The sequence below is a fragment of the Periplaneta americana genome, chromosome 15 (assembly GCF_040183065.1).
Source record: "Periplaneta americana isolate PAMFEO1 chromosome 15, P.americana_PAMFEO1_priV1, whole genome shotgun sequence".
NCBI classification, from domain to species: domain Eukaryota; kingdom Metazoa; phylum Arthropoda; class Insecta; order Blattodea; family Blattidae; genus Periplaneta; species Periplaneta americana.
Window position 1 is genome coordinate 42997776 of NC_091131.1, and position 16465 is coordinate 43014240.

Genomic DNA, 16465 nt, shown 5'->3' on the forward strand with positions numbered 1-16465 from the left:
AGTCTAGAAGTTGCCCATTTTATTTTACTGTAATTTTGTAATTTAATTATTTATATATTTATTTTACTCTTTAGTTCAACATTTTAACTAGTTTGAGTTATAAAATTAATAAAGTCGATTTAAATAGCATATTATTCACCTGTAACCATGTCATAACAGCAGATTCAGACGACATCTAAATGCCTATAAATAAGCCGTGATAAATAAACAATATTAATCTTAATATATCTGTAAATAAAACCGAATAATGGTACTAATTTGTGTATCCCCTATCACATCCAAAATAATGACAGATAATAAAATAATTTAACAAATGCTTTTAACTGATAAATACGAGAAAAATTCGTACAGTCACCGGGAATCGAACTCAGGACCTCTCACCTCTGCGCGCTGACATAAATGCTTTTAACTACCTTGGATGCAATATTTCTTATCTAACAATATACTTAATATGGAAAATCAACTTACGAAATACTGAGAGCGCCAACAAAATATGAACGATTAATAATAACCAGGGAGCGAAACTTGTTATCCGATGGGAGAGAGGCAAGTGATTTCAGGTTAACTGTGTTCTAGAGTTCCTCTACAGTGTACAATAGAAGGCGGCATTGATTGTGCTCCTTTCAATCAGTTATTTTACGACGTTTTATTAACTGCGACGAGTAACTTACATCATGGGCCAGACACCACAGAATTTCATATTAATTTCGAAAAAAAAAATCGTTTTTGGATCACATTCAATTGCTTTCTTACATCAATACTTTTTTGATCATCACGAAGGACAAAACCAGCCAATGACAAGGAATCTCATCTCTCCAGATTCTGTTTTCTTCACTACGGATCTCTTCATTGCCCAGTTTTCACAGCTATAATTCAACATAGACCTACTTGTGGGTACGAGAATTAGCAACCCCGAGGTACCTGAACTATCCAGTGCCCGGGGGTACCTATAGCTGGGCGAACTTGTCTCCTGGGGACATAAGTAGGGAGACCTGGCCCTCCAGGTTAGGGGTTAGATCGTTGGGCTGGCTCCCCTACATCCGTAAAACAAAGTTTGTTGAGAAGTCTCTACTGAAGGCTCGGAATTGGAATGCATTTCGGCAACGACTCAAACAACGGAATTGAGTTTTTAATTTGGTACATGGAATGTTATATTGTTAACACACTCCACAAAACGGGCGCTTTATATGGGACAAGGCCATGGGAGAGGGATGCAGTGACAATTGACTTCAGAAATTTTCTGGGAACTGCAGCATGGAGAACAGCACTTGACAAAGAGAAATGGAGGAAGAAGGTGGAGGAGGCTAGACCCTGACATTGGGCTGTTACGCCATTGTATAGCAGTAGCAGTAGCAGCAGTAGTAGTAGTGGTAGTAGTAGTAGTAGTAGTAGTAGTAGTAGTAGTAGTAGTAGTAGTAGTAGTAGTAGTGGTGGTGGTAGTAGTAGTAGTAGTAGTAGTAGTAGTGGTGATAGTAGTAGTAGTAGTAGTAGTAGTAGTAGTAGTAGTATACTTCATTTTATTTCATGGAGTGCAGTTCGGTGGTTCCTTTGAACACCCACTTACAGATTTATGACTTCCTACACAAACACCTCTGACAATTCCATCCTGTCCCCTCGTCCCAACATTGTACAGTTGCCACAATCCTGGTGACCCTCGAAATGAGATAGGGAGACTGGCGGGATTCTTGGAATTCGGAAAAGATGCAGCAACTCTGCCTCCACGTGGATTTGACGGGAGCCTGTCAATTCTTCTGAACAAGGGTTGTGATTGGTTACTAACAGACGAAGACAAGATTTCCGTCACAGTAAGGAAGACATTTATTTATGGCAACCAATTAGTATGGGGCAGTATAAGGTCTGTCGGCAAAGTCCTTTCTATGAAACTGCACTCCATGAAATAAAATGGAGTATAGTAGTAGTAGTAGTAGTAGTAGTAGTAGGTAGTAGTAGTAGTAGCAGCAGTAGTAGTAGTAGTAGCAGTAGTAGTAGTAGTAGTAGTAGTACAGACCGATTATTTAGTCCTGACAGCATGGCGACGCGAAAGAGAAGTAATAGGAGTAGTGGGGAGAGCTCCGGAGTAGAGATAAGAGCGAGTGGTCAGTAAAGAAATACAGTACACCTTAACTTACTGGGGATACACAGCTCTACCGCACGCGTTACATCCGATCGCTCTGAATGCAAGCGACTGACTAACCCGAACATCCCTTGGCGTAACTTAATGGACTCGCCTGACCCAGGTGCACACTGTCGGCGACTATCAGGACTAAATAATCATACTGTAGTAGTAGTAGTAGTAGTAGTAGTAGTAGTAGTAGTAGTAGTAGTAGTAGTAGTAGTAGTAGTAGTAGTAGTAATAGTAATTCAACATAGGCACTGCCATAAATTTATAAAATGAAACAGTTTTATTATTTTAATTGTAATCGAATTTCAGTTCATATTTAAAGTAGGAATAGATACTTGTACAATAAAGTTATTTTATAATGCGCTTTAACTTTTGGTGAACGCTACGATTGTGGGATCGACATGCATGTTCGTCAGTTGTAAATGTCATGTCCAGTGTTTTGTTTATGAAAGTCCAGTCTCATGCTCACGACATACCACGAAGTTCCATGATGCATCAGTGTGATATCAAACTCTCAACATATAGGTCTAGTAACCCACTACTTTCAGTTAAAAGACTCTATGTTAAATATTGTTACACTGCGTTCAATATTATATGAAATAATTTATGTAACAGTGTACGAAGTTTTCTTTCTTTTATACCTTAACATTGTATACCAGAGCTTCTCTACAGCTGCTGTAGCAAGTCCAACTACAGATTCTTACAGATACACGTTAAACAATCCTCTTCTCAGCAAGAGCCAAAGAGATTTCTATGAAGCAAAAGGTTACCTCGTCATCCCAAAACTAATTGATGATGATTTAATAGAAGAATTTCGGTAAGAATATCTGTTCATACTCGAATTTATGAATGCAGTTTAATTTTATTCGTTACGCCTTACTTTTAATTCTTCAATTTTTTAATTTTCTTACGCCGTGTGGTTAATTTAAACGCACAAAATCGTTGACGTTCACATTTTATTATTAATACAATAATTTATAGGATAGTTTTAATTAACCACGCATCACTTTTATCAGACTCTTATAGTTTTTGTGTTATATAGGCCTAGCTAACTTTTAATATACTCAATTATAAAATTATTTTGACGCTTAACATCTAAGAGGATCGTTTCGAAATAATGTCTCCTCTTTATTTTCATGGAAACTACGACAGATACAGAGAAAATAATAACATATTTAAATAGAGTAAGATGCTAGCTACATACAGTTATTTTTCCACATAGTCACTACCATTCATCGTGCACTTTCACCAGAGATGAACAAGAGCCTGCATGCCGAGCTCGTAAAAATCTGAACCAGCAGAGGCAAGCGATAACAGCATACTTTTCTGGAAAATGTTGCTCACGTAGTCCATGTTTCAAAGGCCCAAACAGATGGAAGTCTAAAGGTGCTAAATCTACACTATACGATGGAAGTGGTAGGACAGTCCAGCCAATTTTGCTACGTGCTTGGTGGTCGCGAAACTGATGTGGAGACTGGCGTTATCGTGTTGCAGGCGAAGGATTGTCTTCTTCTCTGGCCTCATTCTGGAAATTCGGGCTTTCAGCTTAGTCGGCGTCTCCTTGTAGCGTTCAGAGTTGACAGTTTCTCCAAGCTTCAGGACATCCAAAAGAATCACATCCCGCCTATCCCAAAGGACTGTCATTTTCGCCACTGTTTAAAAACACTACCCACGCCTCAATGTGCTTACATCCATTGTATCGTCTCAATACACATTTACAAGCGTCAATGAATGTCAATGGGTACATTTTGTTTGGCACCTCTATGTCAGAAGCGATTTTTGTAGACTGCTCTGCTGCAGCTATCTGTCGTACGTCAACCAAACTTTCACATTAGCGTGAACGTCACTAATCTCCGGCTCAGAAGTTATAGGTCAATACAAAAAATAGGAGGCATTCATTTCGGGACGACTTTCATATGTTGGATCTGCAGAGACATTATTATGACGTGAGGCGAGAATACGGCGGGTGACTCGTGGCTAACTCGTTGCTCGTGGCCCACTGGTAGCGTGGTTTCCGGCGAGCGCGTAACCGTTTCTCCGGCACTTCTGTCAACAAAATTTATGTAAACAATATTGTAAAATTCATGTAGGAGTGTATACTGAGACCTTCTGGGCTACCTCCAATGGGAGGCAGTTAACAATTTAAATTTAAATTAACAGTACTAACATTAATGTTGTCCACATCTGTGGAGTAACGGTCAGCGCGTCTGGCCGCGAAACCAGGTGGCCCGGGTTCGATTCCCAGTCGGGGCAAGTTACCTGGTTGAGGTTTTTTCTGGGGTTTTCTCTCAACCCAATATGAGCAAATGCTGGGTAACTTTCGGTGCTGGACCCCGGACTCATTTCACCGGCATTATCACCTTCATCTCATTCAGACGCTAAATAACTTAAGATGTTGATAAAGCGTCGTAAAATAACCTACTTAAAAAAAACAATAATGTTCAATAATTTGGATTTACCATGCTCACAGTCGTTGCTGAAAATAGCCCCCATTTGCCGCCTCACAAACTGACATCTTCTGATAAACGAATGAACAACATTCTGAAGTTCCACATCATTGATAGCCTCGATTTCTTCTCGTATATAGCCTGTCTCTTTAAATCTTTTAGCGAATCTTATAATTTTTTTCGGCAGAAGGCACAGGTCTGTTTGGAAACTTTATTCGAAATTTTCGTCTTGTTTTCGCACACGACCTTCTGCCTTTTATGTACGTATTGTACATATACACACATTCACGCAATAAGAATTGTTGGTAGCAATTATCTAAATACACAATAATTACTAAACTTTATATACTAACTTTGTACTCTTGAAGAATCAAGACTTTTGTAACACGACTTGTGACTACAGCGAATGTCATATGGCGACTGAGGATCTCCTTTTAATGGCTTTGACTTAGAACTACGTCTTTATCTTCAGTAGACATGAAGGGAATAACTTGGAAATTCACTGTCAATAAAAATTCAACACCCTTTAGCCGCTACTGCTCGCAAATGTAAATAAATAGTAATGCCACTACAAATAACTGCGTAAATAAACTAAATAACAATAATATTTGTATCTTCATGTAAGTGTTTTTCTTTCAGTTTTCCTTTTTCTTAAGCTAACACAACTACAATACTCATGCTCGAGGCGGGACGGCTGACTTATTTTACCCCTATTTCCGTTTTGTCACAGAAAATTAAGTAAATACCATTAATTTATTCGTTATAGAGGATTTTTTCTACTTGGTTATTTAGCGACGCTGTATTAACTACGAGGATATTTAGCGTCGATGGAAATTGATGATAGCGAGATTAGGCCGAGGATTCGCCATACATTACCTGACAGTTATTTTGTCTTACGGTTTAGAAAAACCTCGGAAAAAAAAACCAAACACGTAATCAGTCGAAGCGGCAATCGAATCCGCGCCCGAGCGCAGTTATAAGTATTTGAATTTCGTTCCAATCATTTCTATTTGACCTATGTACATTTAGTAGTTGTCCAAAATAGTTTTTCCGTATGTTTAGGATTGAGTGGGAGTCTGCAAGCAAGTCACTATTCTTATCCTTAGAGGTTTTGGTTAAGAAATTTCTTTTGAGAACACCCAATATCTTGTCGTTTCCGAAGAAAAAAAAACGGTGATATGGGTGCTTTAATCCAGTATAAGAAATTTGGAAACCATGCATACAATATACAATCATTCTGATTATACTATTGCACTTCAATATAATGTTAAATTATCTTTTTTCATAATGCTTCGAAGCATACTTACCAAGTGAAGACACCATAAGTTCCGGGATAAAAATTTAAATTAATATGATTAGCATACCTTATTTTTCAGTAATGTTTATGTATTATAGTAAATTTCTCTTCCCAGGCAAAGGTTCGTAGATATCTGTGAAGGCAGAATCCCAAAAGGAACTATGATCCTCATGAAAGAAGTTTCTTTGAAAGACACGGATCTTAAAGGAGAGTTTCTGTATTACAAGGCTCAAGATTATCATTGGGATGAAGTTTTATCCAAGTATGCGTTACATCCAAAGGTATGTTATACAGAATTTGTACTCTCTCTCTCTTCTCCTTCCATAGAGAAAATTTAAAAGAGACAGAATTTAAATTAAATACAGTAATAAGTAATAACTTAGACCACTTAAAGATTACGAAAAGTTTGAAACAATTACGTTATAGCCGTCTGTAATAAATTTGAATTCATTTACATACGATATACAATTAAGAATTTAACCCTTTCTAACCCAAATTAAATTTACAAGCAATCCGTGTTGAAACAAATAGCTGTATTAGGACCAATTCATTGACCAAGTTGCGGGAGTGGCAACATTTGAAACAAAACTATATTAATGAAAATGTATTGAAATAGAAGTTATCCAGCAAAATTTACCTTCATATGTAACACACAAGTATATAAATGCTATAAAGTTAATTATTGCCATATGGTATCTATAGGTAAGAAAGGGTTAACATAACAAAATGAATAACGCAATCAAAAAACTAAGGAAATAAATTTTTCAACTGTCGAATAGATACAAAATATGAATCCTCTAGATTCAAAACCCTCTAAAGACCATTTTGTTCACAATTGCTTTATGCGCATATATTGCTTGCTAAGAATTAATTCGAATAATTTATATAATTTGAATTCAAAAAGTCACTAAATTTAAAGAAAATGGTTTGTTAAAAGTCACTGTTAGGTTGAATATTCCCTCTATTTGCCACCAGTTACTGTTAAAATTCTTCAATTTGTGAAAGTGGATATAGGGGATTTTGAATCTATAGGATTCATATAATTCACACGTTAATTGATTGATAAAATATACCAAACTGTTTCCTTAATTTCAACATTTTCGATTATACAGGATAATTCACGAACTATGAACCGCACTTTAGGAATGAATTTTATAGGAATTTCAAGCAAGAAAAGAAAATCATATGAACTTGGGCCGAACTATAATAAGTCTTTTATGTATTTGTAAAAATTTGTACGTCGCACAGCGAACCAACGATGTAACTTGTGTACGTCCTAATATAAACAGCGGGGCCTGCCCTAAGAGTTGAGATTTCTCACAGACATGATACGGGGAGAGAGGTACAATAGGACAAGTCTGGTAAGCCGCTGCGTTCACCAGAGCGCTATTCATATTTATCCAGTTAAGTGCGTTGAAGTGAAAAAAGGAAGGTTTGGAAATCTGTTTTCAATTGAGGTATGGTTATTCTCGTTTAATGCAGTATTTTATTTTTTTTAATTTCTGTACAGTACATAAGTTATTCATAAATTTCAAAAAGGCATATGACTCAGTTAAGAGAGAAGTATTATATGATATTCTTATTGAATTTGGTATTCCCAAGAAACTAGTTCGATTAATTAAAATGTGTCTCAGTGAAACGTACAGCAGAGTCCGTATAGGCCAGTTTCTATCTTATGCTTTTCCAATTCACTGTGGGCTAAAGCAAGGAGATGAACTATCACCTTTACTTTTTAACTTCGCTCTAGGATATGGCATTAGGAAAGTTCAGGATAACAGAGAGGATTTGGAATTGAACGGGTTACATCAGCTTCTTGTTTATGCGGATGACGTGAATATGTTAGGAGAAAATCCACAAACGATTAAGGAAAACACGGAAATTTTACTCGAAGCAAGTAAAGCGATAGGTTTGAAAGTAAATCCCGAAAATACAAAGTATATGATTACGTCACGTGACCAAAATATTGTACGAAATGAAAATATAAAAATTGGAGATTTATCCTTCGAAGAGGTGGAAAAATTAAAATATCTTGAAGCAACAGTAACAAATATAAATCACACCCGGGAGGAAATTAAACGCAGAATAAATATGGGAAATGCCTGTTATTATTCGGTTGAGAAACTTTCGTCATCTAGTCTGCTGTCAAAAAATCTGAAAGTTAGAATTTATAAAACAGTTCTATTACCGGTTGTTGTGTATGCTTATGAAACTTGGACTCTCACTTTGAGAGGGGAACAGAGATTAAGGGTGTTTGAGAATAAGCTTCTTAGGAAAATATTTGGGGCTAAGAGGGATGAAGTTACAGGAGAATGGAGAAAGTTACACAACGCAGAACTTGTTGCATTGTATCCTTCACCTAACATAATTAGGAACATTAAATCCAGATGTCTGAAATGGACAGGGCATGTAGCACGTATGGGCGAATCCAGAAATGCATATAGAGTGTTAGTTGGGAGGCCAGAGGGAAATAGACCTTTGGGGAGGCCGAGACGTAGATAGGAGGATATTAAAATGGATTTGAGGGAGATATGATATGATGATAGAGAGTGGGTTAATCGTACACAGGATAGGGACCGATGGTGGGCTTATGTGAGAGAGGCAATGAACCTTCGAGTTTCTTAAAAGCCATTTGTAAGTAAGTGAGTGTAGTTTTATAGATCCCTTTTAATTCTGTTTACAATCATTTCTATTTTCTTCCTTAAATATTGATCATCGGACATAAGTTACGTTGATGGCATCTGTTACTCAAAATTATCTACAGAACTCGTTCCTAAAGCGGGGGACTTGCTTCATGAATCACTCTGTATTTGAACCAGATTTGTTGCTTGTTGAATTTTCTAGTGAACACCAACAATTAAATATATTTCTCCATTGTTTCTTCAGGTACTGGATTATGTTGAATGCTTCACTGGACCCAACATCAAAGCTATGCATTCTATGCTTATCAACAAGCCACCTGATTCAGGAAAAATGACATCAAAGCATCCGTTACATCAGGTAATGAGAAAACAGTATTTTATAACACGCACATATTTTAGACAATGATTCACAACGGAATTCTTAATGAACTCACGTCGAAACCTCCCTACACAATTACATCTCCACAGCAGATAGATAAATAGAAAAATTATCTGCCCATATTAATTGTAAGGATGTGGAAACTTATTTGCAATGATCTATTCACAAACAAGGACGTGTACTTTTAGACAATAGTTGAGCTGCCATCCTCCGTGAACAGGACAGGTGACTTCCGAAATAACCTCGTGCACTGAAAGCACTCCGAAAGCTAAGTGAGCACTGTTTTAACTCAAAACCAAAAACTACTCAATTTTTTTCCGTTCGTGCTTTAATATTGGAAACTTAAAATTAATACGGTAAGCTATTTGTACATAGAACTACGTCTTACTGACATGTTCGATTGGATTTGCAGATGAAGGTTATCCGTCTACAAAATGACACATATACCAAAAGTAAATGTACTAACATTGTTGGTCTGGACGTACATAAACAACTTTGTAAATTAGCATACCCAAATCTACATACCGTAGTTTCACTATGAAAATTGCATCAATGTTTGGTTCCACTTACATATGAGAATACTTTTTTCGCAGATGAAGCTGCTAAATCAAAATCCAGATCCAGACTTACAGACGATAATTTTAAGTATCAGCTCACAATTGCAATGACTCATATTATTTCCATTTCAGACAGCTGCACTTGTAGGATGATGATGATGATGATGATGATGATGATGATGATGATGATGATGATGATGATGATGATGATGATGATTTGATAAATTTGATGGATTTGTTTCCTAGTAGCCTATTTCATAATAGCACATTATTTTGATTTTGTTTCTTATATTGTAATATGCATTTTTTAAGTTTATAGTTTAAAATGAATATCTATTATAATTTACCTATTATAACTTATTTATTCTGGCAGTAAGCCTTCTCTTCCGCCCAGCCAGAGTCTAATTCTAATTGAATACAATTGGTTACATAATTATTACATTAATATCTGGACCATAAAACAACATGAAATAAATAATGAAAGTTGGATAAGTAATGTTAATGTGACAATAATAAACATTGGTAAGAAATAGTGATGATAATAATAATAATAATAATAATAATAATAATAATAATAATAATAATAATGATAATGAGAATGAGAATTTAAATATTTATTGTGATATATACAATAGTACATTATGCAACGAGCCAATAATGAAGATAATTAAGAAGCGAGTATGGATATTTATGAAACGAGCGCAAGCGAGTTTCATAATTTTCATACGAGCTTCTTAATTATCATTATAGGCGAGTTTCATACGACTTTTTAAGCTCGACCATATTTCTAACTTGATATTATTTTCTTTGTATCTGATCTTGTCCAATGTCCCGTATGTTGTGAGATGTGCGCAGACGCGAAAGTATTGATTTTTTCCGAGGAACAGATGTTCACATTGTCCTTGCTAGGCCATAAGAACCTACAGAGATAACATTGAAATTAAATTAGACATTGAAAAACGAGATGACAAATTGAATTTATTTGAATATTATTTACAATTAACGCTAATTATTATAGTAACAGAACATAACCTTCTGTGACAGTATTGGATTTCCAGCCTCCGTGACTTTTCGCTAATTCTCTTTCGATTGCATATCCGAGAATAATCGATACTTGCGGTTTTATAACGGTAGAAAGCTGACCTGTCATTGGCTGAACAGTTGTAACCTGAGTCGTCATTGGCTGAAAGACCTGACCTTTAATGAGTAGGTGTACTTTAATGACATGCATTAAAGGTCTGCTATCAGGTGTATAATTACTACATTTCGGCATGGTCGAGCATAAAATCATTAAACATTGAGAAACCTGAAACAGCTATTATTGTTAACAAGAATTGGTAGAAAAATATTGCGTTAGCCTATTCTTAAATTGGTTTGATGTCTGACAGTCCCTGACATTACTCGGTAGGGAATTCCAAAGCCGAGGAACAGCCACAGTAAAAGAAGATGAATATGAGGATGTTCTGTGGAAGGGAATGGATAATATTGAGGAGTGTTGTGATCGTGTGTCTAGGTTATGATGGGTGGATAAATTTTGAAAACGAGACGCAAGATAGACAGGAATAGAGAAATGCAATATGTGAAATAGAAGGGAAAGATAGTGGATTTTCCTACGATATTCTAGACGGAGCCAGGACATTTGGAGGAATGGTGTTACGTGATCAGCCCGGCGAGTATTGCAGACGAAACTCACGTCATATGGTGTATGCCTATAATATTTTGCAGCCCACCGAAAAGAGATTGAAATGAATACGTAAATTATTTAATTTCCATTGTTGCAATGTACACTCTTCGACACAAAAAATGAGCGATCTCTTGTAACCTGAATTTCTCTTAAGTCTCTAATTTACCTCTTGAATATATCTTTGTTCTAAATGATTCATAATGCTTGATTTGTAAACAGAAATAACAACAAAGAAACAAAACAAATAAAAACAGAGCGGAGTCTTACACTCACGCCCTCTCTTTTACTAAACCGCGACGTGAACCCTGGGTTTCGAGGTAACAGTTATGTGTTCTTACAATAAGATTCATTTGAAACAATGACAATAAATTACTGAAACTCTCCCGCGGCAAAATACATTCGTTCACGTGTGAAACTAAGTTCTCACGAAGGCACACGAAATTTTCAAAAGCAGACTTTTATGCTATTGCTGCTGATTATCATTTGTGTTTAAGATGATACCTTTGGTTTGCACTAGCCACCACTGGTTACATACAAAGTCTGCCGGAAGACCATACATCACCATGCTTGGCGGGTTATCGCAAACACAGTGCAAGGCGTAACTACAAAATTGAGCACAGCTGCTTTAAACATTAGTAACAAATGAATAGTAACTATTATCAGTGAGACATTGAAGAATGCTAACAAAACTGATCAGGAAAACATCAAATTTTATGGCATTAAAGAATGTTTTTGTGATTTTTCTTACTTTGAGTTAAACATTTTCATAAATCTTGAAAAGTTCTTCTATTACAGCTATAAGAATAAGTAGTGATGCAAGAAATAGTGACTGGAGACTGTGACAAAAAAAGTCATTATTCGCGCATTTGTAGTTTGGGGGTTGATAAATTTCACTACAGTCCTCAACAACAAAATTTTCAACATGAAATGCAAATCTAAACACGTCACACTCAATGGAAGTGTTTTAGTGTTTAGATATAATGTACGGCTTTCCTGAAGTAACTAGCTAAAAAACCGGCAGGGACAAAGGTAAAAATATTTAATAATAATAATAATAATAATAATAATAATAATAATAATATACCTGCATTTTCATTATGTATAGGGTAATATATTATGAAACTAGTCACAGAATTTACGCCGGTAAGGACTTCAAGTTATGTATTCATATTTCCTTCACAGGAAGTGTATAATTCTTTGTAATTTTATCAAGTGTGCAGACAAATGGATTTTGTAATCGTTATTCACAGTGACATATGGACAGCGTAGGCTATATTCCTTTGGAAAAAACAAGAGAAGGTTGACACTCTACACACGATAAAATATGAAGAGTGAGGAATTCAATGGAAATGTCGCTGTAAATCTATCAAACGTCACTTACATGCAAGTGTTCCTAATGCCAGAATTATTATGGGCATTAAAAATAAATCAACATTTAATAAATACGTACGACAGAATGAGTTGTGAAGGTCACGCAAGACAAGACAAGTACGAACCTAAAATGTAACTTACATTTCTTAGAAATTCATTGGAAGAACACCCAGTCCCTGCATGCATATCGTCCGTCCTCAACAGTAAATGACGTCACCATCACGTAATGATCTAAACTCTGTTTTTTACTAAATGTAAAGAGTAAACGAATTACATAACATTGTTGCAGGTGTCCACTTTCATTCGAATTATCGCAAGGCAGAAAAATTAAACTGAGCAGGTGCAGGTGTTCACTTTTCATTGGTAAAGTCTTTCTCAAAATAAAATTTATCATAACATAGAGTTCGTTGTAAATAAAAAATGCGTTGTAAAGAGATGTTCTGGATGACATAGAATTTATTTTTCAGTTCCAAAATTCCGTGAGACACTCCATGGGGCTTCGCGACATCCCTAGACTAATCTATATTAATAATAAAATTGTAACCTAAACTTTACTGGTAATTCTCGTTTTTGCAAAAGTAATTGGTGTTAACATGTATAATGAACTGTCCTGAGGCATTTTTTTTTGTCTGTATGTATGCATGTTTGTTACTTTTTCACTAGATAATGGCTGAACAGAGATTTCTATGAAATTTGATACACAAAATAAATTAGATTCGACTAAATATAAATTTGAAAATAATTCAGAAACACACAACTTTCAACTTATAATAAGCTAATTATTCACTATCTAATAACAAAGCTGTAGGTCTATTTGAAAATACAGTATGATTCCCTTGCTAGAGATCCCCAACTTTTGTTTATAAAATTGCCTTTTACTTAAAGTTTGTCTCTAAATTTTGTATGGTTTGCGAACGGCTGTCTGACTACCTCCGTTCAGACTCTTTCTTCCCTAACAGCGCATCCATCATCAACGTCTTCCCCCGAAGATGCGGGGTGGTTGGAAGCAATTTTATTATCTTGGATATTGTCCGTCTGTTTTTTTTTTCGGTATTCTCCTTTTGGTTACTAGTTATCTGGGTGAATGTTTCCTTACTGGGTGGCTTAAGGGCTGGTGCTTTATTATATTTTCCTTCTTGTTCTTCCCCTTTAATTGCGATAATTGCTCTTGGTTTCGTATCTTTTTTCGTGGATATCTACTCTGGCTGCGGTAGAGCTTTTCTTATTTCTTCCGCTACCGTCACTTTGATATTTTCTCTCAGATTTTTAATTTTCTCCCAAATTGCTTTCAACTCTTCTTTTCCATTTCTTAGCGTGATGAAATCAGCCTTGCACAACATATATGTGTGTGTGTGTGTGTGTGTGTGTGTGTGTGTGTGTGTGTGTGTGTGTGTGTGTGTGTGTGTGTGTGTGTGTGTGTGTGTGTGTGTGTGTGTGTGTGTGTATATGTCGGCCTCAGTAGCGTAGTCGGTATAACGCTGGTCTTCTGTGCTTGAGGTTGCGAGTTCGATCCCGGCCCAGGTCGATGGCATTTAAGTGTGCTTAAATGAGACAGGCTCATGTCAGTAGATTTACTGGCAAGTAAAAGAACTCTGCGGGACAAAATTCCGGTACACCGGCGATGCTGATATAACCTCTGCAGTTGCGAGCGTATATAAGCCACCAGCGTGGAAGTGAAATAACCTTGCAGACTGAAAGGGACGATGGGGTACACTTCAATGAATAGGAAGCCTCTATCATGTTTTGTGATTAAATGCACGATTAATTAGAAAATCAAGTTGAAAGTTTCGGCAATCTGACAGCCGCCGCTAACACATTCTTCTCGTAATACAGAAGTAAGAGGCCAACAAACTCGGTCTATCTCGCTAGGTGAGCTACTCTCTGGCTACGACTTTGCAATCTGCTCGCATGTGCAGTAGCTTGAAATTATTGGTCTTTAAATTAAATTTACACGAAAAACGTCCATGCTACTGAAATACGCCGGAAGGATAAATGATTCTCTATTTGATTTCCTATGGATGCGGACAAAAATCACGATCCTACTCGCAATAGTTACTGAATAAGAGGATTTTAAATAATTGGGGGGGGGGACATTTCTTTCTAAAAAAAAACTATGAACTTCCCACCAGTATAATACAGTTTTTTATTACGTACAACATGAGCTATTAGGTCTGAAAATCTGCAAGATTATTTCACTTCCACTTTGTATATATATTTACGTATAATGCTCCAATTGACTAAATCATACACTGTGGCCTGTGTTTACTTGAGGCTCGTGACATCGTAAAATTCTCACTCCTCCTAAATTTGTCGCCCGCTGGCGGCATCTTCCCTTCTACTAGTAGCTTCAAAGTAGCAGTCATAAAACCTTGTCCGATCAGATAATCAGCCTGGGCAAAATTCGAACCAACTTCCGAGCGTAGTCACGGATCATGACTCCAACGCTCTGCCGCTTCAGCTATTCAGGTGCCCTGAAGGAATTTCTTCCATCCTTTATTGTAAGTAAATACTTTCCCTCTACCCAAGTACAGTTGACACTACTGTACGCCTCACTTCGAAGCCGTCTTTTTCCAATACCTTATGAAGTGTGACTTCTCGTCTCCCATAACTGAATATCTGTGAGTAATCTGGTTTCAAATGTTGGGCAGGATCTCCACTACTTCCCATTCAGACCTGCGGACCGCATTGTTGCAGTATGGACTGCAATGGAGAAGGTGAACGAAGATAATGGCTGTCTGGTGGTAATTCCTGGGAGTCACAAAGGAGAACTTCTGCCTCACGACTATCCTAAATGGGAAGTAAGTAGTCTATTTATTAACGAAAATTGCAAAAAGAAGTAATTATAATAAATGCTTTAACCAAAAATGTTGTTTCAAATTCAATTTACAACCGTGAAAAACTAATATATCAAGAATCCTCACAGCACGAACAATCACACCTACACATTTAAATAATAAAACCTTAAATAATTTTTCCTTCAAGCATTCATCATTCAGTTCATTGAAGGTGTATTCATACACGTTTGTAATTTCAAATTCAAACATTATAAAATATCAATTTCATCGTCAGAGTCATCTTTAACTAGTATTGGGCCAGATAGTCTTTTAGGGCCATATTCATAGACATTCTTAGCGCGGGCTTCCGGTGGATGATCAGCGAACCAACGTTTTTCGTATTCATAAACCAGTGTTTAGCGATATGATATGAATCCTGTACAAGTAATCAGTCGATAGCCGGGGCTACTTTGGCACGCTCGTAGCACGGGCTAGCGAAATGTCTATGCATAGCACTCCTAGTCTCTAACAGAGATCTTCGTAATTAATGAATTTATTATTTCATTCTGTTTATTATAAATATTTTCGTGAATTATAATATCTATGTTATTCATTATTATGTCTGTATTAATAATCAGTATTAATACGATTATAATTGCAACTATAGTTATTATTTTTATATAATGTTTTCTCTCTTGGTCACTAGTAAAATATTTATAAAAGTAATCTGTACTTATAAATTCTTGTAATATGTTATCGTATATTATGATCAAAAATATTAATTTTGTCCAGATTGACTGTGATTTCTACCGTCTGCAGAATTCAATTCATTTTTCAGCTATCAAACTATATCTTGTTGTTGTCCACAGAAATTACATCTCTTAAGTGACAAATCTAGACAAATCGTATTTCTCTATCATACAGTACAGTATTGCAATTGTCAAACTGTTGTAGTCTTTCGTTTTAAAATATATCATTCAATAGGTATTATTATCATCATCATGCTGTACATTATATATCTGCTTTGTTCTCATGGTCATACATACATACATACATACATACATACATACATACATACATACATACATACATACATACATACATACATACATACATACATACATACATACATACATACATACATACATACATACATACATACATACATACATACATACATACATACATACATACA

The 16465-nt window shown here is 36.1% G+C and overlaps 1 protein-coding gene across 1 annotated transcript in view; it reads left to right on the plus strand.

The window, feature by feature from the left end:
• The window catches only part of LOC138714820 (phytanoyl-CoA dioxygenase, peroxisomal-like), a 34448-nt gene that overhangs the window by 6755 nt on the left and 11228 nt on the right, over positions 1–16465 (plus strand). The window contains exons 4-7 of the mRNA XM_069846982.1: positions 2782–2939; positions 5982–6147; positions 8750–8863; positions 15145–15294. Coding sequence (XP_069703083.1) covers positions 2782–2939; positions 5982–6147; positions 8750–8863; positions 15145–15294 — 588 coding nt within the window. The remainder of the gene's footprint in view (positions 1–2781; positions 2940–5981; positions 6148–8749; positions 8864–15144; positions 15295–16465) is intronic.